This window comes from Pelodiscus sinensis, chromosome 3, assembly GCF_052426305.1.
Source record: "Pelodiscus sinensis isolate ZL-2025 chromosome 3, ASM5242630v1, whole genome shotgun sequence".
NCBI classification, from domain to species: Eukaryota; Metazoa; Chordata; order Testudines; family Trionychidae; genus Pelodiscus; species Pelodiscus sinensis.
Genome location: NC_143054.1, coordinates 4,161,494 through 4,183,941, shown reverse-complemented (window position 1 = coordinate 4,183,941; position 22,448 = coordinate 4,161,494). Strand labels below are relative to the sequence as shown.

Below are 22,448 nucleotides of genomic sequence, written 5' to 3'. Positions count from 1 at the left end.
GGCGGAGCCAGCCCCAGCCTGGCGCTGTCCGGACACGGCTGGGGGGGCGCTGGGCTGGGGCAGACCCTGGGGTGGGGCAGGGATCAGGGGGCCCCCCAGCTCGTTAAGGGACACGCTCTGGGTGCTCCCCCCGGGGCGCTGAGCGCCAGGGACAGCACCTCTGGGCCGGGCTCCTAGCACGTGTGTCCCCCCCGATTCGGGACCGTCCGTGGCAACATCGGGGGCAGGTGCCGGGAGGGGGCGGCCGCTGGCTCGTTAATTCGCTTCCCCGTGAGCTGCAGACGCCCAGGCCGGACCCCAGGTGCCCAGCTGGGGCCCTGGGAGAAGAGCGGCCGGGGGCAGCCGGGCGGGGGCAGGGCGTTCCTCGGGGGTCCGGGGACAAGGAAGTGGCTTTGTCCCGCTAGGCCGGGAGTCAGGCTGCCGACGGGGGAGGGGAAAGGGGGCAGGTGCCCTGGGGCCCAGCGACACAGAAGGGCCTGGAGCTCCTGGTCGCTGCCCTTTGAGGGGAGGGGGGGAGGTTTTGGTCGCGCTGAGAGCTGGGGGGGGGGCACTGTGATCCGGGCAGAGCAGGGGGCCAGCTGCCCCGTCCCACCCCTTCTGGGGGCTCCGGGCAGGCCCGCCCCACGCTGTGCCCAGGGCCTGGTGCGTCTGTCGGCCCCGCTGCCAGGGCGTTTAATGGGGAAGGGCCCAGCCGGCCCCGCCAGCACCTGCCCTGGAACCGCCGAGTCCGGCCCAGACCTGCTGGCAGGAAGGCGGCTGCTTCGTAGCCAGCTCAGACCTCGCTGGGTCCCGGCAGTGGGCAGCTCCTGCCCCGCCAGGCGGGTTTGCTGGTGTCCGCCAGCCCCACGTCCCTGCCCCGCTGAGCTCGGGCTCCGTCGCTCGTCAGTCCCCCGCGGGTACGTCGGCCTCGCGCCCAGCTCAGCGCCCTTGGCCCAAAGCACCAGCTGGGCCGGGCCCAAGGGCGTCAGAGGCTGCACATCGTGTCCCCGGCAAGTCCCCAGGCCAAGGGCGAAGTGCAGCCAGTGACCCATCGCCCGGGGCGTCGCCTGCCCAGATCACCAGCGCTCCCCCGGCAGACTCAGCGCCGGGGGGTCTGGGCCGTGCAGCAGATCCCCTGGGATCCGCGGACGTGAACTTGCGGCTGCTAAACACGGTGAGGGCTGGTGAGCAACAGGCCCTCTGGCCACAGAGTGTGGGGAGGATGTTCCCACACGTACCATCCCCCCACCCACGTCCTTCAGCCGTTACCCGACGGGGGGCAAGAGGGGAGGTTGGCAGAGGTAACAGCACAGAGACCATCTAGTCTTTTCGTCCAGTGACCAAACCACAGGCTGTAAAAGATCCCAGCAGAGTCCAGCTACAAAGCTGCGAGAGAACGAGTGAAGGGCAGGCGGGAGGCTGGCACTGCTCTGGGGAGGGCAGAGTTAAGGGTAGTTAGATGGCATCAACATGGGGGGCAGAGTTAAGGGTGGTCCAGTGGTGCTGCTACATAGGGTTTGTCTAGACTACATGCTTCTGCTGACATAGGCATGTAGATTAGGCTACCCGGCATAGGAAAATGAAGCAACGATTTAAATAATCGACGCTTCATTTAAATTTACATGGCTGCCGCGCTGAGCCGATCAGCTGTTTGTCAGCTCAGTGCGGTAGTCTGGACGTTCCGCGGTCGATATCAAAGGCATTTGTCGACTTTCCAGGTAAACCTCATCCCAGGAGGCATACCTGGGAGGTCGACAAATGCCTTTGATGTCGACCGCAGAACGTCCAGACTACCGTGCTGAGCCGACAATCAGCTGATCGGCTCAGCGCAGCAGCCATGTAAATTTAAACGAAGCGGCAAATATTTAAATCGTCGCTTCATTTTCCTATGCCGGGTAGCCTAATCTACATGCCTATGTCAGCAGAAACATGTAGTCTAGACTTACCCATAGAGGAATCTGAATTGGTGGTGGCACCATTGTGGAAAGGGTGAAGTTACAAGTGGGCAGCTGGTGTCACTATGAGGTGGGCAGAGTTAAGGGTGTTTGGATGATGTGTCTATCAGGAGTCAGAGTTAAGGATGCCCAAGTGTCTGAACTGCGATTTACATACTTTCCCAAGTCTGGGTTTTCTTTTAATCCCACTGCAGTGGGGATCAAGCCCTGAATTCTCTGTGTTTTTAATAGGTGAGGTTTGGTAACAACAGCATCTGTGTAGGGTCTTCTCCCAGGATCCTGTTCAGGGTGAGATGGGCCGTTGTTCACCTCCCAGAGCCTGGCGGGAGATCCGCACACACACTACGTGGAGAGAAACCTTTGCACTTGACTGTTAATGGATGACAAATAGCCCGTGCAGCTGTCCCTCGGCAGGTCCCACGCCCCCCCTCACCTGCTACCTCTGCAAAACCCTCTGCCCCACTGACGGACGCGCTCCAGGGCATGAATCCCCATCGCTTGGGTCACTCCGGCAGGTTCACACCGGCACAAGATGGCCCTGGCATTCCCAGCCCCGGTTAAATATTGACTGAGCCCAGCCCGTGTAGCACTGGAATGGAATTTTGTAACTAATAAGTCAGTCATAGCAAAAGGATTGGATTCAACTTAAATCCAAGATGTAGGCCTCACACAAGGCCAGGCCGCTTTGTGATCTTAGCTTCAGCTCTGTCTGATGTGAGCATGTTAAAGTGAAGGGATGGAATATCCTAACACAGAGGCTACGTCTCGACTGGCACGATTTTCCGGAAATGCTTTTAACGGAAAAGTTTTCCGTTAAAAGCATTTTTGGAAAAGCGCGTCTAGATTGGCACGGACGCTTTTCCGGAAAAGCACTTTTTGTGGAAAAGCGTCCGTGGCCAATCTAGACGCGCTTTTCCGCAAAAAAGTCCTGATTGCCATTTTCGTCATCGGGGCTTTTTTGCGGAAAACACTACCGTGCTGTCTACACTGGCCCTTTTGCGCAAAAGTCTTTCGGAAAAATACTTTTGCTCGAACGGGAGCAGCACAGTATTTTTGGAAAATCACTGACGATCTTACATGAGATCATCAACGTTCTTGCGGAAATTCAAGCAGCCAGTGTAGACAGCTGGCAAGTTTTTCCGGAAAAGCAGCTGATTTTCCGGAAAAACTGGCCAGTCTAGACACAGCCAGAGTGACGTGAGGGTTAGTAAGGCCGTGTAGCAGATAGAGAGAAGTTTAATGTTGAAAGACTTTGTAACTTTGTGAAAGTGACTAGAAGTCCCCTTTGTTCCATGCTGCAATTCTGTAAATGTATTGTTTGTGTGAATGAGAGAGAGAATGCTTTAGGAGAGATAAGTGTCAAGGCCACGGCATGCTCACAGGGTCAGAGGAGAGGCAGAGGACTCAGAAGCACCAAATAATGATCAACTAAGGGTGTGTCTAGACTACAGGGATTTTTCAAGAAAAGTGCCCTTTTTTCGAAAAATCTTTACCTGCGTCTAGACCGCTGCCACGCACTTTCGAAAGTAAATCGAAAGAAGGTGGCAGTTTTTCAATCATGGAAAACCTCGTTTTACGAGGAATAACACCATTTTTCAAAAGTGCTCTTTCGAAAAAAGGCGCTATGTAATGCGAACTGTGCTTTTTCAGAAGAGCATCCAGACTGCCTGGGTGCTCTCTTTCGAAAAAGCGGCTTGCTCTTTCGAAAGTACTGGCTGTCGTCTAGACGCTCTTTTTCGAAAGAGGCTTTTTTGAAAGATACTGTCGAAAAAGCCTCTTTCGAAAGAGGCTTGCAGTCTCGACGTAGCCTTAGTGAAAGAACTCAAAAGACGCGGGCTAACCGGGCAGACGGACGAACCCTGAAGCTAGAGGCAAGCAGCCCTTGACCGGGAACCAACCACAACTTTCGCTGGAAAGACAACACCCCCGAGGGGTCATCGGCACTCTGAGATCAGATGACTGTGAGAACAACGTCTTCCCAATAAGCACATGTCCTAGGAAGATTGATTGTGATGCTGAATGACTGATTAAGGTCTGACAAGGCAAAGTGCATAGACTTGCATGGAAGGAAAGTCCTATAAAGGATGGGGTGTCTTGTATGGGTCCTCCTTGCTAAGATCCGGACTGACATGAACGTCGCACCTGACCTATCTGGCCAATAGACTGGGCAGAGCAACAGACGGGTACTATTCCATCAGCAGGGTGTGTGTGTGTGTGTGTGGTGTGTGTGTGTGTGTGTGTGTGTGTGTGTAAATGCATATGCTACTTTGTTGTATTATCAATAAATGTGGCCTGTTGTCTTATCCCCTGAAAAGATCCTGTGTGCTCCTTATGAGCATAACACCAGCGGTGAGACGTTTCCACGTGGCGAGACCAGCTGGGCAGGAACTGGCCCGTAGGGGGGGTCGGGTCTGACCCACACCGTTCAGGGCAGCCTGCGGCTCCTCTCACGCCTCTTAGGTCAAAGACTGTGGCCCCCGATGTTGGTATCGGAGCAGCCGCCGCCCACCTCTCCTACAGCTGATCTGTCCCATGGCCAAAGGCCTCCCCACCCCCCTCCGTGTGACCCCTCCGCCAGGGGACCTGGGCTGCCCCTTCGGGGTGTCTGCCCTGCGGGAGAGGCTCAGGCTCGGATCCAGGTTGGAGCCCAAACCCCCCTTCCATCACACCCGGATCAGCCAGACTGAGGCCAGCGGGCATCCTGACCCCGGTCCCAGGACCCTGCCATGGCCAGAGCCCGCGTCCCTTCCCGCCCTGCCCGGAGCAGTGGGACGCAGGCCGAGCCGAGGCAGGTCTGTGTGGTGCAGGACGAACGTGCTCGCACACATGGGCGCTGGGGGAAGGCAGGGCTGGGGGAGGCAACCCCCCAACCTACCCCCAGCCTGCCCCTAGCCCCGCCCCTTCTGTCCAGACCCCACCCCCACGGGAGCCGAGCCGGCCACGCCCCCACATCATGGGGAGGTGGAGTGGTGCACGTCTCCAGCCTCCCCGGTCCTGGAGCTCGGGGGTGGGGCGCTTGGGGGCAGCAACACTCCCCCCCCCCCGTACGTCCACAGTCGGGTTCTGGGGGCGGAGTCTAGGGGCCAGGCTGGCGGTTTGGGAAGGCAGAGCCTCCCCCTGCCTGTGATACCCACCGCCCCGCCGGCCCGGCCGTGTGACCCGGCCATTGCACACAGGTGCACAAAGCCGTGGGGACGCTCACGCCTGGGCTGGGACCCACGGAGCCCACGAGGCCGGGACTGGCAGCCCCGAGCGCAGAGCGCAGTGCAGCCGCACCCAGCCCCGCCTGGCCCTTCCCTCCCCCTCCTCCCGGCCACACACGCCCTGAGCCAGCACAACCCTGCGGCTGCAGCTCAGTCACCCTGTGCACGGCTGTCCAGAGGAGAGTCCCCGCAGTGCGGGTCACAGGCTGCTGCTGTCCAAGGTGCTGGGTTCTCACAAACACGCCGCCCATGGAGAAATGCTCAAGACAGGCCCAGCTTAGGGTCCAGCCGGCCTGCATCCTGCCTGGGACACTGGCCAGCAATGTTCCCTCTCATTTTTCCATACACGTGCGGAATAAAGTTTGTTCTGTGCACCGAGGCATGTGCAGATGTGCACCACCTGGAGAACCCCCTGCTGCCGGCTGTGGGCGCTCTGCTCATCACTTGAATCTCTCCTGAGGGACTGTCCAAGTGCCTGGCTTCTGGAGAACACAGCCAGCCAGCACCCACTGCTGCCGGGGAAGGGGTGAGCCGCCCCGCGTGGGCAGCGGTGGGGTTACCCGGCGAAGGGGAATGTCCCCCTTGGGTATAGATGGGCTCACCCCTGGGAGCCCCTGGCTCGCCAGTCCTCTGTGGCCATTCTGAGCAAGGCTCCAATGTTCCCCTGCTGTGACCCCTGGGAGTGTCCCCCGGGGGGCCCTGTCCCACAGGGCTCTGGGCAGGGCTGTGCCCAGGCACGAGGGGAGGAGGGCTCAGAGCAGCCCAGCGCTTGGCACCCTGTGGGGAAGCCTGAGTCCCCTTGGAGGCTGCCTTCCCTCCCGCTCTCTGACATGGTGCAGGGGGTCTGGTCCCCCTCCCGCAGCCGGCTGGGGAGGGGGGCAGGCTGGGCCCCTCCTCCAGCGGGGCGGTGAGCGCTGAGTGGTGCCCACCTGGCTCGTGTGGCCAGGCCCCCCGAGAGCCTGCGGCCCCAGCAGGGCAGGCGCTGGGTCAGATCCAGCCACCTGGGCCGCCCCAGAGACCTGCCCCCCCCCTCTCCCCCCCCGGCATCCGCTTGTGTCAGTCGGTCAGTTTCAACCTTGGGCTGACGCTGACGGGGGTTGCCACGGCGATGAGCAGGGAACCCCCCAGGCCTCGTCCCGCGGGCTGGTCCGACGGGTTCTGCTGCCCCCCGACACACGGGCCTGATCTAACCCAGCAGCAGCGAGGGGGGGGCTGCCTCTGGGCGAGGGAAAGGCTTTGTCACTGCAGAGAGGGATTTGGGAAACGGGGGGGGGGGAGGAAAGTCTGGTGTTCGCCCCCCCCCCGCCCCTTTGAGAGCTGGTGTGTGGACAACTGGGCCCCGGGCTACAGGGAGGTGACACAACCAGCCAGCCAGGGGCCACCCCCCAAGGAGAGGAGACGGCTCTAAGCACCCAGCGGGGCACAGCCGGGGACAGACAATGGGGGAGCATTAAGGCGAAGGGGAAACCACTGAACAACTGGAAGCTGCTAAGAAAACCAGGGAGGGAATTCAGCCTGGCTGTGAGCCACCCGGCCTGGGGGAGGGAAAAGGAGAGCACAGGAGCGGGGGAGGGAGCTTTCCAAAGCAGGCTCTTGGGCCGGTAAGAAATCCCGTATCGGGAGGGGATCTCTGGAGTCTGCTGGGGTCAATCAGCGCCCAAACACGGGGCTCTCTGGGGGTTTCAGGGCCAGGGAGTTAGCTCTTCCCCTGAGCGACTCCCCAGGGATTCACAGGGCGCCGGGCTGGCCGGCGACTTTCCAAACAAGGAGTCCGGCTCGTTGGGCAGGAATTCCTACCCCCGGCTCACGCTCCCTGCAGGGCAAGATCCCAAACTCCAGGGTGTTCTGGGAACCGACGGGAAACAGGCAAAGGGCATTTCTGCTGCAGCTCCCACTGGCTCGGCTGACGCTGTGAAGGGGGCAGGCCGACAGGCCCTGCTGCAGACACCCCGAAAAGGGGCGGGGGTGTGGCCCATCTCAGGCAACAGAGCTTGCCAAGGGAGGCCGTGAAGGCAGCAAACGTGACCCCTGCATTGGGGCCCCGTTGCCCGGCCTCGCTGCTGACGGTATCGGGCAGTGCGTTTGGGAAGCCCTCCCCGAGCCAGGCCTCGTCCCTCCGAATGCTTCATGCTCTTGCGCTGATGGGGCCAAAGTGACGTCCAGGGGCAAAGGAGCCGCACGCACAACGGGAAACAAGGGCAACGTCTGAGGGGTCGCCAGGTTCGCCTGTAACGCTAAAACGGAGCAGGCCTGTGACATCGCAGAGACTAACAGCTCCACAGGGCTGCCCTGGGTAGAACCCACGTCACACACGGCTCGCCAGTGACGCCAGGGGGCTACTCGGTGCATGGGAAGAACCCGGCAGTGGCCGGCCTGTTCTCAAATGTTGGATCTCCACCATTGATTTTTCGTGTCCTTTTTTCTGTACAAACCCAGAACCTGCAAAGACGCCTAGAAACAGACGGGTGCCCTGAAAGCCTGGGGAATAACCCTCCATCACTGAGAAGAGGCCACGCTTCCTGTCGGACACTGGTCATGGATCCGGCGAGGTGCCCCTGGAGCAAGTGACAGAATTATCCTAGAGAGATGGAAAGGCTGGACGGCTGCCTGACTCCTCTTCCCCCGGAACCCCTCTCTGTCTGAACACAGGGGCTCCGGCTGGGCCAGCTCACCGTGTGACGTCTGCCCTGCCTGTCCATGCAGACTCCACGGAAGACTGGAGAACTGAGCAGCATTATGACATCACAGGTAGATTTGGCCTTTACAACATCCTCTGGCAAGGAGTTCCACAGGTTGACTGGGCACTGACTGAAGTTCATTTTAAACTTGCTGCCTATTCATTTCATTTGGTGACCTCTAGTTCTTATGGTACGAAAAGAAGCAAAGAACACTTCCTTGTTTACTTTCTCAGTCATGATTTTATAGACCTTTATCCTATCCCCCCTTAGGCATCTCTTTTCCAAGCTGAGAAACGTCTGTCTTATTTCTCTCTCCTCATTCGGAAGGTGTTCCATACCCCTAACCCAGGGGTTCTCAAACGTTGTGATTCCGCGACTCCCCTCTAAGTTGATCGCGACCGCCTGGCAGGTTGGAACCCACAGTTTGAGAAACGTGGCCCTAACCTAATAATTTGTATTATCCTTTTCTCAACCTTTTCCAATGCCAATATATCTGCTCTGATATGGTGCGACTGCATCTGTATGCAGTATTCAAGATGTGGGCGTACCATGCATTTATCTAGGCAATATGATTTCTCTGTCTCCTTCCCTATCCCTTTCTTAATGATTCCCATCGTGGGGTATGCCTACACTAGCCCCCCAGTTCGAACTAGAGGACTAGTGTAGACATACCCATGCGGTTTGCTTTATCGCAGTGGTCCCCAACACGGTGCTCGCGGGTGCCATGGCATCCGTGGGGGCATTTGTGTGCGCCCGCCAAGTGCTCGGGGCTGGCCTTGCCCCAGGCATGTGGTGCATGCATGGTACTGGAGCCAGCCCCAGGAGCACCGTGGATTGGCTGCCCAGGCTCTGGGCGCGCGGTGCTTGGGGGGGGAGCGCGGCCCCAGGCGTGCGGCACTTGGGGGGGAGCGAGTGCGGCGCTTGGAGGCGGTGCGCAGTGCTTGGGGGTGGGGCGCCGCCCCCAGGCACATGGCACATGGGGGGGTCCTGCCCCATGGCACGCGGCTATGGGGGGGCCCTGCCCACGGGCGCGCAAGTGTCCCCGCCCTCTGGCGCCCGGTGGGCGAACGGCCACGCCCCCTGGTGCCCGGCAACCTCAAATGATTGGGGACCACTGCTTTATTGGCTGTTGCTGCACATTGAGTGGATAGATTCAAAGAGCTTTCCACAGTGACTCCAAGATCTGTCTCTCACGTGGTCACAGCTAACGTGGACCCAGCCTTTGAGACGTACTTTGGAGTTTTGCCCCCCAATGTGCGTTACTTTGCATTTATCAACACGGAATTTCATCTGCCATTCTGGGTCCCAGTTCTGTGAGGTCCTTTGTAGCTCTTTGCAGTCTACTTTGGACTCAACTACCTCGGGCAGTTTTAGAGCATCTACAGCTTTTGCCACCTCTCTGCTAACCCCTTTCTCCAGACCATTTATAAACAGCTTGAATAGGGTTGGTCCAGCACAGACCCCTGTGGGATCCCTCTAGTTACCTCTCTCCACTCTGAAAACTGCCCATTTCTTCCTACCCCTTGTTTCCTGTCTTCTAACCGGTGACCAGCCCGGGAGAGAACCGTCCCCTTATCCCAGGTCAGCTCCCTTTGCTCAAGAGCTTTTGGGGAGGGACCTTGTCAAAGGCTTCCTGACCGTCGCAGTATGTCAGCACCCTACCTGGCCGTCAGGGGCTTGTCCTCTTCCCCACAGGGACATGGGGAGATGGGGCAGGTAACTCGTGCTGAGGCCTGACAGGAACTCAGATACACCCCCGCGAGGAACTCATGTTCATAATGACACCCCTGAGCCAGCAGCCTCTCAGGTCACAGGGCCACGCGTGTAACTTCCCCACTGCCATGGGAAGAGCCCGAAATACCCACCCCGCCCCACAGCAGTGTAGTGACTGTGACCTCTCACTTTGCATGCGCCGTGGCCAGTTGATAGTCCCCCGAGGTCCACGCTCTGAGGTGCTGGTCCTGGCTCTGCTACTGTCCTGATGGGCGGCCTTGAGCAAGTCACTGCCCTGCATGGTGCCTCAGTTTCCCCTCATCAACACTGCCGACCTCCTTTGTAAAATGTGTTAAAAACTGCTGCTGGGAAGCATTAGATAAGGAATGAGGATTCTTACGATCCCGTGATATGGGAGAACCTCGGCTTTATTTTATTTTATAGCCAATCTCAGGCCCTGTTGGTTGCAAAGAGAAGTTGCAAAAGCCCCTCCAGGCTCAGACCCCAGCAGGCACATGAAGCGTCCTGGAGCCGAGATGCGTTTTCTTTCCCCCCATTCTGAAGCCAATGGCATGATTTGGGGGTGCGGGGGGAGCTCCTGGTCTGGACTGCTGGGCTGGCAGTGCCAGGCTCATTGCTCTGCCCTCAGAGCTCCAGGGGACTCAGGTCAGGGCTGCGTCTCGCCCCAGGCTGGGAGACTCTGCCTGAGTCACAGGGTCTGTGAATCCCCCAAGCAGGGAAAGTTCCTTTGCCCAGGGACTCGAGGGCCATAGAGACCCAGGGTTTCCCTGGGAGCCCGACAGCCTCTCTCCTGCCCTGCTCTGAGCTCAGCAGCTCAGCTCCCTTGGGGCGCTGCCCCGCCCCCTCTCCTGAGCCAATCACAGCAGTGACAGCTCACAGGCTGGGGGAGATGATGGGGGGCAGCCCCATTCTGACCTCGAGAGGCGACATCAGCGCCTGCCCGATGCCAGAGCATCAGACGGAGCCTGGCTCCTTGTTGCAGGCTTGAGCGTGTCTCTGACGCTCTGTCTGCGATGGGGGGCGTGAGTTCCCTCCTCCTCCATCTGAACTCCGCCTCCTGCCTGCCGGTCCTGAGACTCGCGCTGCTGTTTCTCGCCTTCTACGCCGCGATGAGGCTCGCCAGACCGGAGGTAAGAGGGAAGGTGGGGAGGCTGGACGCAGGAACCAGCCAGAAGGGTTTTGAAACCAGCAGGCCTGGATTGTCGACACCCAAGAGTCCTGAAAGAGCTGGCTCAGGCACTCCATGGCCCAGGGGGGTGAATTTTTACTACATCTGGGGTTCCAGAGGGAATTCCAGGAGACTGAGAAAGGGCCAAAGTTGTGTCAATATTCAAACAAGGACAAGCGATTGACCCGGGTTTTGATAGGCCTGGTAGTCAAAAATACTGGAGAAGCTGGGCTGGGATTCTATCAGTAAAGAATTCAAGGACAGGAGTATAGTTCCAGGCAATTTAAAGGGTTAATGGAAAATGGGTCCCAACAAATAAACCTGATTTCATTTTTGGCTGAGATGACACGTTTGGCCAAACCCTGACTTTTGGAAAGTGTTGTTTTTCAGAGTCCTATTTCACTAGGCGGGTGGGAAGCCCTGGGACGGGTTCCCTAGGGAGGTGGTGGAGTCTCCATCCCTAGAAGTGTTTAAGTCTCGGCTGGACCAAGCCCTGGCTGGGTTGATTGAGTTGGATTGGTCCTGCCTGGGGCAGGGGGCTGGACTCGATGCCTCCTGAGGTCTCTTCCAGCTCTATGGTTCTCTGATCCTAAGGACAGAGGGGCCCCCGGTGAACTCCCAGTCTGATCCCCGGCGTGGCACCCGCTAAAACACTCCCCCAGATAATTCCCAGAGCAGGGCGATTATCGACATGCCCAGTCTTGCTTTTAAAAATGGCCCGCTATGGAGAATCCCCCGCGACCCCTGGTAAATGATTCCCATGGTTAATTACTCTGCCTGTTAAAAATCAACCCCTTGGTTCTAGTCCGCTTTGTCTGGCTTCAGCTTCCAGCCCTTGGGCCATGTTGGACCTTGCTCTGCAGGGCTGAGCAGCCCAGTTGTAATTCTCCAGTCCCCTTGCGGTGTGTAAAGACTTTTAATCAGACCTCCCCGGAACCTCTTTGACCTCTTTCAGCTGCAGACCGAGCGCCTAGAGTCTCGCCCTGGAAGGCAGGTTTCCTGTCCCTTCGGGCAGTCGTAGGGCTCCTCGGAGCCCTCTGCCGTTATCGACATCCGCCCTAGTGCCAGACGCCAGGGCTGGGGCAGGATTCCCGCGGCCGCTCCAGGGCCAGATGCTGACGTCAGATAACCGGCCTGCTCACTAGTGTCTATGGCTGGGCAGCAAATCTCAGGCTGCAGCAGATGGACTAGTGACCCGAGGCGGCCGGCGGGCGACTCGTGCTGGGGGCAGGGCGGTGCTACAGCGAGCCCCGGAGAGAGGGTGTGGCGAACGGGGCCCATCCGAACACACCGCGTTTCCGTACCGCCCAGCACGGAGTCACCCCCGAGCGCACTCAGCGTTGGGTGGAACCGACTGGGCTGCACATTCAACCGCTTCCCTGCGCCCCCCTCGGCTGGATAGATTCGGAGTCTGGTGGGCAGCCCTGGCTTCAGACAGATCCCCGGGACCTGCTGTTTGCCTCTCTGCATTCTCCCCCCTCATATCCCCCCCCGTCCCCGTCCCCATCCCCCCCTCGGTCCCTGTCTTCCGACAGTCACTGATCCCTGCGGGTGTGTCTAGACTGCCGGCAGAGGGATGCAGAGTAGGCAGGTTGACACTGAAAACGAGGCAGGGAATTTAAATATCCCATGCCTAATTTGCATAAAAATGGCCGCCGCGTTTTGCCGACTCAGCACTTTGTCGGTCTAGAGTGGAGAAAGAAAACCTTTTCCCGCACACGGTGCTTATGCTGCAGCCGCCTCTCTCCAGCCCGATGTGATGTTGGGGGGCATCTTGCTGGTTGCTAGGCTTGGGCTGCCCCCTACCGGCCCTGGCCCTGAGCACGGCCCAGCAGGGGGGCCAGACACTGCCCTGACTGGTTCTGGGGGGGGGGGGCACAAAGGAAGTACGTGGGGGGAGGAAGAGTTAGCCTGGAGCTGGAAACATGCTGGAGCCGCCTAGGGAGGGGGCTTGGAGACGAGGGCCCCAGGCACCAGCCTTCAGGGGTCTGGGGCATCCCAGCCCCCCCCCCCCCATGCCACCTCACGCCTGTGCTGGGCTGTATTCTGGAAAATCAAGAACCCCCTCTCTGTTCCGCTGGCTGCTGGAGACTGTTCTGGCTGCTTCAGGGGTGCCAAATCGGGGGACCCCAACTGCGCCCTCACACCTGAGTCACAGGCCCCCTTCCAGCTGGACTCGCCCGGCCTGGCCCCGCCCCAGCCCCACTGGCCCGAAGGGTTCTCTGCCGGCTCCGTCCTGCAAGGCTTAGAAACGCCGCCGGCTCCGGGCACCCGCAGTGGCAGCTTCTCCAGGCCCTGGATTGTCCGTGGCAGCCCGTGCGGTTCTGCTGGGTGCCCTGTGTCGGCTGCAGGTGGCCATGCTGGGCCCTGGTGCAGCACTTCCCACTAGGGACCACTGCCCAGGGCCCCGTGGCTCTCCCCTGGCGCAGGACTCACTGCCCGCCCAGCCTCACTGCCTCGCTCCTGACCCGGCTGCTTTCTCTCTGCGTGTGGCAGGCCCCCCCGAGGAGGACGAGGCGCAGACCCCGCCGGGTGCTGAAGGGTAAGTCCCCGACCCCCCAGCTGTGGTGGCCGACGTGGGCCCCATGCCGCACAGAGCGGGTCTGGTCCCTCCGTGCCTGGAGTGGTGCCAGGGCTCTGGTCACAGGCCGCCCCAGACCACGGGGCTCGGGAGAGCCAGGTCTCCAGGCCGCCCAGTGTCTCTCTATGTCTCACTTCTGGCAGCTTCTGGATGCAGTGAGGAGCAGCTGGAGGGGGCCTGTCAATCCCCAGGGACATGGTGAGCAAGGGCCCCCCAAAACCCTGCCTGGGCCAGGCCCCTCCTCTGGACTGGCCTCCTGCATTTCCCCCCACCCAGCCCCTCTCCGCCCTGACCGATGGGCCAGGAGAGCCGTTATCTCCTCGGGAATCGTTCCCAGGAGCCATCTCCAACCCCCCCCAGGCACCGCACAGTGGTTCATTCCCATCCTCTCGCACCATGCCGCCAATGAGAGGGGGGTAGATTGTGTGGACTGGACTGGCCCATGTTCCCTTGCCAAGGGGGGAGAAAATGCCTCGTGGGAGCAGCCCCGTGCACACAGGGGCGTGCGACGGAGAGGCCTTTCTGGCACCGTGGGCAGGGCGAGGCCGCAGACCGTTCAGGGTGAGGGGACAGGGCAGCTTTGTGTAACGCCCCTTCCCAGCAGCATTTCAAACCGGGACCCTCATCCCTGCAGCAGAAAGCAGAGGTGGCTCCATTACTTGGTAGCGGTAGTAGGCCGTTATCCTCGATGCTAACACTCTGCCGTCACAGGGACAGGAGCCATGCTGCCAGCAGGGTACGTGCTCACCTTGTCGGCACTAGCCTGGGCTCACCTCCCAGTCCAGCCACCCCCTCGCCAGCACCAGCCAGGCTCGACTCTACCTCCCTGCGGAAGGGGCAGGAGACTTTCAGAGCCGCCCCCGGATAAGTGCGGGTCTGCGGCCGGGCCTGCCTTCAGCGCTCTGCTCTCTCTGTCCCCAGCTGCCACATGCCGCTGGAGACGCTCACCCTGGCTCACGGCCTCCGGCTCGTGGAGGAGAGGATCCAGGACGTGGCCAGGCACCTGGAGGAAGTGCTGATACCGTAAGGCAATGCAGGGGGGCACCAGACTCGGGGCTGCTGGGGGGGACGGTGGGGGAGCGAATGCAGAGGGGAGGGGGCAGGGAAAACCAGACACTCCCAGATCCTAAGATAGCAGGGAAAAGCCCCTAAGAGGCTTTCGCTTCCCCGGCCAGGGACCCCTGAGGGCCCATCCGCAGCGCAAGGCAAAGACACAGGCGAGGGCTGGGAGCGGATCCAACCCGTCCGCACAGCAACGTCCCCGGCAGGCGGCTGTCTGGAGCCTTCCCCTGCTCCCCGCGACAGACACCGACTGTGCTGCAGCCCTGAGGGGGTGTCTGCCCCACCCGACTGGCAGGGGAGGTGGCCGGGCGGGCTAGGCACGCCACAGGCTGCCTCTGGAGGAAGAGCCCAGCGCTGGGAAGGGATGGCAGGCCGGCCCAGCTGGGCAGGAGCAGGCTGGGCGGAGAAAGCCAGGGAGCTGGTGACAGAGAGGGGCTGCTAGGAACAGCGGCACATCCCATGACACGCCCCAGCCATGGTGCATCAGCTGGGGTCAAACCCAGGACGTTCAGGCCCATCGCACAGACCTCCCCCAAGGGAGAAACTCCATTGACTGGTAGCAGTAGTAGGTTGTGTGTGTGTGTGTGTGTGTGTGTGTCTCGCTCACTCTCTCTCTCTCTCACACACACACACACTTTTTATTAGCCAATCTTTCTACTAGAATCGCGCGAGGCCCCCAGCCACGCTAGGCCCGTGTGCTAGGGGCTGTACGTGTGCCTGCGGGGAAGGTTATAGACCCAGTGCTGCCACTTCCCCTCTGAGCGCTGTTACCCAGCTGATTGCCGTGGGGCAGCGTGTGGGGCGCCACCCCCCCGACCCCCTCCACCCACACGCCGCCTCCCCTCTGCCCGTCTGCTCTCTCCCGCAGGCCCAGCGTGAGCACGCTCGCCGGGAGCTCGCTCTCCTCTTCCTCCTGGGACTCCAGCTCCTCCGTCCCCTGCGGGTCCAGCTGCGTTGCCCTGCGCGAAGCCTCCCAGCGCTGGTCGCTGTCCCTCTGCCGCGCGGGGGAGACCGTGTCTGTCGTGGGCTGGGAAGGCCCCTCGCGTCCCACCCCACCCCCGCCTCTCCCCAGGCCTCGTGTCCCGAGCTGGCGAGACCGGCCGGAGCAGCCCGCGGGTCGGGCCCAGCCGTCGGCCCCTGCCTTCGACTCCAGCCTCCGCCACGAGCACCTGGCGAGCCAGCCGGGAGCGCTCACCCTGTCCACGGAGTCGCTGGCCCAGGTGGCCCCCAGCCGCCCTGCTGGGCCCCCGCCGGAGGGACACCCCGCGGAGATGTTCGTCCCGAGCAGGGTGCCCCGCCCGGGCCGTGCTGCGTGGGAGGAGCCGGACCGTCCTGCGTGGGTGGAGCCGGACCGTCCTGCGTGGGTGGAGCCGGACCGTCCTGCGTGGGAGGAGCCGGACCGTCCTGCACGCACAGGGAGAACCCAGCAAGAGCAGGACTTCCCAGCCCCCCAGAAACCCCCCAGGCCTCTCCTGCCTCCAGCACCACAACCCCCCACCCTGGGGCAGCCAGTGCTGGGGGGGCGGGACACCGAGCAGCCGTGGGACTTACTCCCAGCTCCGCCCACCCGTGGATTTCCAGCACAGCTCCCCCCGCCCCCGAGAGCCGACTCTAGACCCCGACGTGGCCAAGGGAGCCAGGAGCCCTGTGTCTGCCCCACGGGGCCCCCGCCCCCAAAGGCCCCCAGGGCTGTGCCAGCCCCTGACCCCAGCCCGGCCAGGCGCGTGTCCACGGTGGCGGCCAAGTTGCAGGGCCACGTGGCCCAGAAATGCCTGGAGATCCAAAGAAAGGCGTTTCCGCGGCTGGTGGGCGAGTCGCATAGAAGCGCCGCCTTTCCCGGAGAGCCCATCCGGGCCTGGCCGCCCCAGCCCCCTGGAGAGCCGGGGGAGGGCGGGGCGGCAGCATCCCCAGCGAGGGGGCGGGCCCCAGCCCCACCTCTCAGCCCCCCCGTAAGGCGAATGCAGCTCGCCACGCGATGGGGGCTGCCCCCCCCGGCCCCAGAGCCGCCGGCAAAGCCGCCTCCCCCCGTCCCAGCCCGGAGAGCTGGCCCGGAGCCCGGAGAGATGGAGACCGATCTCCTGCTGGCCACGCAGGAGCGGGGGAGGCCCGACGCCCCGTGGAAGGCCCGGGGGGGCAGCCGGTCCCCGGGGCCCCCGCCCTGCGCCTGGAGGCCCCGGGTCGAGGTGGTTCTCCGCCGCGGGGAGCTGCGCTTCCTGCGGAGAGACACCAGGAAGCGGCTGGAGCTCCACCTGGTCAAGCTGCAGGTGCAGCAGAGATGGGGGCTGCCCCGGAGGGTGCAGGATTCCCGGGGGGAGTTCACGGCGCCCGTCCCGGGGCAGAGCGGCCGGCGGTCTCCTCCGCACGGCGGGGGCGTGGCGCCGGATCTCTCGCCGCCCTCCTGGAAGGCTCAGTCCGGTCACCGGCCTGCCGGGGCCCCCGCCGAGAGGGGGATGGAGGCACCGGCCCTGCCCGCGGACACAAGGCGGCAGCTGGCCCGGTTGTACTCCCGGAAGTATCCGGGGGCCGCGAGAGGGGGGGAACCCCCAGCCCATCGCCCAGCGTGGCAGACCCAGGGGCAAAGCGCCGGCTCCTCGGGCTCCCGGCGCCCCCCAACGCCGGGGACGGGCGGCAGCGATGGCGCGGCAGGCGGCCGGGCGAGCCCCGAGCCCTGTGACCTGCGGGCGGGGGCGGCTCCGACATCGCCCCCTCCGGGGCCCGACGGGACAGAGCAGACGCTCACGGCGACTCTCCACGTCCACCGGAGCGCGGCCGGCGCCGCAGGGAGCGGGGAGACGCTGGAGCCGCACGTGGAGAGGAAGGGGGTCTCCGGAGAAGGCCTGAGGCCGGGGAGAGGGGCAGGCCAAGACCGTGCAGCTCTGCCCAGGAGCCCAGACCCCCAGGCTGCCCCCGAGCCCCCCGGCTCCTGGCAGCGCACAAGCGCCACCCTCGCCGCGCTGGTCGCCGGGCAGGTCGCGCAGCACCTGCAGCTCCGGCGCCTGATGGGGGTGCTGAGCAGCGCCAGGCCCGGGGCAGGACACGTCTCGGCCGGCCCGGCCCCCGGAGCAGCGGGGAGTCACAAATCGCGGGGGACTCAAGTCTCGGGGGAGCTGCTTGGCCTCCGGGACGCGGCGGCTCCACCCGGGCTCCACGGGACGGCGCCTCCCGGTGTCTGCAGGGACCAGCCCCGCGCCCGAGTCTGCCGCAGGTGCAAGAAGCGGCGCCGGAGACCCGCCGGCTCGGCCGGGGCCGACTCGCCCAGAAGACCCCCTGGGGTTCCCCCGCGCGGGGCTCCGGGAGACGCGGGCCCCGCGTCCAGCCTCGGCGTGCCGGTGATGTGGCTCCTGCCCGCCGGCAGACGGGCGCGGGGCGGGAAGGGGAGAAAGGCTCCGGGCAGGCTCCCGACCACGGTGTCCGTGGCCACCAGCACGACCGGGCTTTCGCCAGCGGGGCCGGTAGCACCGGGCAGCCCCGAGGGCTCCCCCCCGCAGGCCTCCGGCCCGAGGCCGCCCTCCCCGGCGAGGAGCAGGGCCCCGTGTCTCAGGCGGCTCCTCGCCTGCCTCAAGCGAACCCTCTCCACGCTGCGGAGCAAAGTGCGGGCCCGGCCGCCCCCCGGCGCGCGCCGAACCCCCCGGCGCTGAGTCCCCGAAGCCGCCTCCTGCCCCGACGGGCCCCCCCGCCCCCTCCCGGCGATGGACGAGCCGGGCTGCGGACACCTGTGGATCCGAGACTCTGCCTCGTTCGGCTCGGCCACAAGAGTGAATAAAAGCGGCGGCGTGTGGAGAGAAACAGCAAATCCTCTCGTGGGCAGCCACTGCCCTGGCGCTAGAAACCCAGCGGTGCGGGGAATGTGCGTGTGCGTGTGGGTGTGTGCGTGCGTGTGTGTGGGTGTGTGTGTGTGCGTGCGTGTGTGCGTGTGTGTGTGTGCGGGTGTGTGTGTGTGTGTGCGGGTGTGTGCGCGCGTGCGTGTGGGTGTGTGCGGGTGTGTGGGGGGGTGTGCGCGTGTGCGTGTGCGTGTGTGTGCGCGCGTGTGCATGTGGGTGTGTGCGTGTGTGTGCGCGCGCGTGTGGGTGTGCGTGTGTGTGTGCGCGCGCGTGTGGGTGTGCGTGTGTGCGCGCGGGTGTGTGTGTGGGGGGGTGTGTGCGTGCGTGTGCGTGTGTGCGCGCGCGTGTGCATGTGGGTGTGTGCGTGTGTGTGTGTGCGCGTGTGTGTGTGCGCGCGCATGTGGGTGTGCGTGTGTGCGCGCGGGTGTGTGTGTGTGGGGGGGTGTGTGCGTGCGTGTGCGTGTGTGCGCGCGCGTGCATGTGGGTGTGTGCGTGTGTGTGTGTGTGCGCGCGCGTGTGGGTGTGCGTGTGTGCGCGCGGGGGTGTGTGTGTGGGGGGGTGTGTGCGTGCGTGTGCGTGTGTGCGCGCGCGTGTGCATGTGGGTGTGTGCGTGTGTGTGCGCGTGCGTGTGGGTGTGCGTGTGTGCGCGCGGGTGTGTGTGTGTGTGCGTGTGTGTGTGGGGGGGTGCGTGTGTGCGTGTGTGTGCGTGTGCGTGTGTGTGCGCGCGTGTGCATGTGGGTGTGTGCGTGTGTGTGCATGCGGGGGGGGGGTGCCCCAGAGATGTGTCTATGGGAGGGTGGCAACCCGGGGGCTCCGGGGCGCTTGGTTTGGACAAGGCTCAGAAGCGACAGGTACTGGTAGGTAACGGGCTGGGCTTTCCTTGGGCGAGGGGGGGCTGGGATCCTCCCGGTGGGGGACACGAGACCAGAGGGAGGATGGGCCAGGCAGGCAGGGCCCAAAGGGGGGAGATGGGGAGATCTGCCACCGACCCAGGGAAGGGGCCTCCAAATGGAGTTTCGTCACCCCCAAATTCCCCGCTGCCCTGCCCAGCAGCCGAGCGGCCATGGGGCCGAGGGGCAGGAAGATACCCACGGCTGAGCGGCCATGGGGCCGAGGGGCAGGAAGATACCCACGGCCGAGCGGCCATGGGGCCGAGGGGCAGGAAGATACCCACGGCCGAGCGGCCATGGGGCCGAGGGGCAGGAAGATACCCACGGCCGAGCGGCCATGGGGCCGAGGGGCAGGAAGATACCCACGGCCGAGCGGCCATGGGGCCGAGGGGCAGGAAGATACCCACGGCCGAGCGGCCATGGGGCCGAGGGGCAGGAAGTTACCCACGGCCGAGCGGCCATGGGGCCGAGGGGCAGGAAGATACCCACGGCCGAGCGGCCATGGGGCCGAGGGGCAGGAAGTTACCCACGGCCGAGCGGCCATGGGGCCGAGGGGCAGGAAGATACCCACGGCCGAGCGGCCATGGGGCCGAGGGGCAGGAAGATACCCATGGCCGAGCGGCCATAGGGCCGAGGGGCAGGAAGATACCCACGGCCGAGCGGCCATGGGGCCGAGGGGCAGGAAGATACCCACGGCTGAGCGGAGGCTCGGTGTGAGGACTGGCTCTCTGGGGCCAGGGCCACGCTCCGGAAAGCAGAGACCTCAGGACCTGAGGCTGGATGATCGAGGTGCCCTGCAGCGTCGACCTCAGCCACTGTGCCCGGTTTCCACCGCTTCCCCGGGCCCGTGGGGCTGGGTTCCCGCAGGCCGGGACCGGAGCAAGGCCAGTGTGGGGGCAGGAGGGGCAGGTTCCCGGCGGCAGGGAACAGGAGGGGGCAGAGGGGCTGGAGAGAAGGGCAGGTACCGTCCCCGCAGGACTCCTGGGCCGTGAGCGGGCAGCAGCCCCTGGTGCCAGCTGCCGAGATGGTTGGGGGGGGGGGCTGGCTGGGGTGGCCCTGGGGCCTCGTGTCTGATGCCAGGCGCTGCTCACACCTGGGAACGACTGAGCTAAGGAGCCCAAGGAACCCGCGTGTGCGAACACCAGGCTCTGGCCGGTTTGCCCCAGCGGGAAAGGCCTGGGCGGCTCCGGGGTCTGTGCAGGGGGGCGGGGGAGCGAGGCAGCTCAGCGGGAAGCTCTCACTGGTCCCTTCAGCCCTTAAAGCCTGGAGGAGAATGGGCCTGGCTTTGCCGAGCGGCCGCAAGGATCCCACGGCTCCGCCGGCCCTTCCCAGCTGCGAGTCCTTCCCCACGAGCTCACGTCCCAGCTCCGCCCGCCTCTGGGGGCCTGGCTCACGAGGGCTCGTGCACTGACGTACCCCTCTGGGCCCCGCCCGCCCAGCATCTGCCCCCTGGGGCTCCCGGAGCCCTGCCCAGCGGCTGCTGAACCCCAAGCTCACTGGGCAGCGACATGATTGCAGTAGAGGCTCACTCAGCACCGGTGTTTCTGAGCACACACTGGCAGCATCCACACAGGGCAGGGCTGGAGTTTGGCCTCCTCGCTCGGCTGTGGGTCCGGATCAGGCCCCTAGCAGTAAGCTGACAGCGTGGGGGGAGGCCGGGAGGTGGAAGCTCCAGCGTCCAGGCCCCTGCCCCAGTGGGTTTTTAAATGCGGGGCAGCATCAATGGGAGAGACCGAGGGACCCGTCAGCTCAGTGGTCCCAGCGCTCCCCTAAGAGGGGGCAGATCCCAGTTCCAATTCTTCTCCCATCTGCTGGAGGGTGGGACTTGAACCCAGAGTCTGCCCCACCCCCGGCTCCCGAGAATCCTTGCTCAGGGTCAGCCAACGGTCAGGGAGGTGAGTGGTGTGTGTATGTCTGTGACGGCGCGTTGGGGGTTCCCCGTCTCCTGCACCCCGAAATGGCACAAACAGACTGTACCAGCCAGTGGAATTGAGGGTGGTTTATTGCTCCTCCAGCACAGCGCAGCACAGATGTAATCTGGTTACAGGAACTGGGCTAGGATGCCTCAGGCCCCCTTGAGATGGGGGAGACTGGGCCCCTAAAACTCCAGCTCCTCTCCCTAGGCTGTCTCATCCATCCTCACAGACAGCCACCAACCCACTAACTCAATTCCCTTGCAGCCCTGCCCCCCCAGTCAGGGCAGCATTCCACCCTCCTCTGCTCCTCTCCACGGGGGGTGTCCGGCCACTGGTTCAACCAGTTTGGCCTTACCTCTGCCTAGCGAGGTTTCCCTGCTGGGTCTTGCTCCAGACAGCAGGGGTCACCACAGCCCAGCAAGTACCCCCACTACGTCACACTGTCCTATACACCCGAGACTTCAACTGCTGAGACCGGGGTCCCTTGCAGTGGGCAACCTGGAGGAGGTTGACGAGTGCCCCAATAAGTTTACAGGGAGAGCTTATAACACTTGAGATTTTAGCTGCTAGAATCCGTGATTCCTTCGCAGCGGGCATCCTGGGGGAGGCTGAGAAGTGCCCCAACGGATCTGCCACCTGGGAGTGACACAAATCCAAACACCCAAGCTCTCCCTATATCTGTCTCTTAAGACCGGCTGAAGTTCTTTTAAATTGTGCCTGGTTCTATTACAGCAACTGAAGGAATCAGGTTAAAGCTTAAACAGTTACAGGTTTATTGAGGAAGCTTATAAATCATATGGTTGCAATGGCTATTGCTCTATTTCTTAACGGCTAGCAAAATATAGATCTTAAAAATGGTTACAAAGAAGATAAAGATAGGAAAACAAATAATAGTACCAGGTAACAGCTTAATCTTTAAAGAGCTCTAAGTCTGTGTACACTTAAGACAGAGGACCACATCCAGGTACAACTTTTACCCCCTTCTGTGCCTCTCGACTCCAGCGTGTCAGGCCAGGGCTGGTCCCTCAATTCCTAGGAAAGACGAAAATACGAGGTGGGCGTCCCCATAGAACCTCGGGAGGTCAGACACCTAACCCGACCAGCAGGTAGAGGGTAGATTGACACTCAAAGTGAGTGTGTGCTGGACCCATCTTTATACCCATGGGGTCACGTATTTCTCTTTCTTATCTGTGATGCCAAATGGTGCTGGTCTGTCTTTTGTGAGACCAGCTCTTACAAGGGAGTTGTGAACTTCATTTACACTTGTAAGAGAGTTGAGAGGATTAAATTGGAAGTACTGGAGATTCTTTTCTCAGTGGGGGATTCCTCTCCCAGGGACGGCTGTGTGTTCATATCAACATGGGTGCCAGCCGGGCACTTCTCGCAGCCTCGAGGCCAGCTTATTGCCTTAATCATTCTCTCCTCATAGCCATGTTTTCAGCTTCTCAGGATCAGATGAGC

The 22,448-nt window shown here is 62.7% G+C and overlaps 1 protein-coding gene across 1 annotated transcript; it reads left to right on the top strand.

Moving 5' to 3' along the window:
* The first annotated feature begins 13,379 nt into the window (after positions 1 to 13,379).
* LOC112544881 (uncharacterized) lies at positions 13,380 to 18,010 on the top strand. Its single transcript, XM_075923138.2, has 3 exons — positions 13,380 to 13,496; positions 14,220 to 14,321; positions 15,229 to 18,010. The coding sequence occupies exons 2-3, from the start codon at positions 14,227 to 14,229 to the stop codon at positions 17,996 to 17,998; spliced, it is 2,865 nt and encodes a 954-aa protein (XP_075779253.2). The 5' UTR covers positions 13,380 to 13,496; positions 14,220 to 14,226; the 3' UTR covers positions 17,999 to 18,010.
* Positions 18,011 to 22,448: the final 4,438 nt, after the last annotated feature.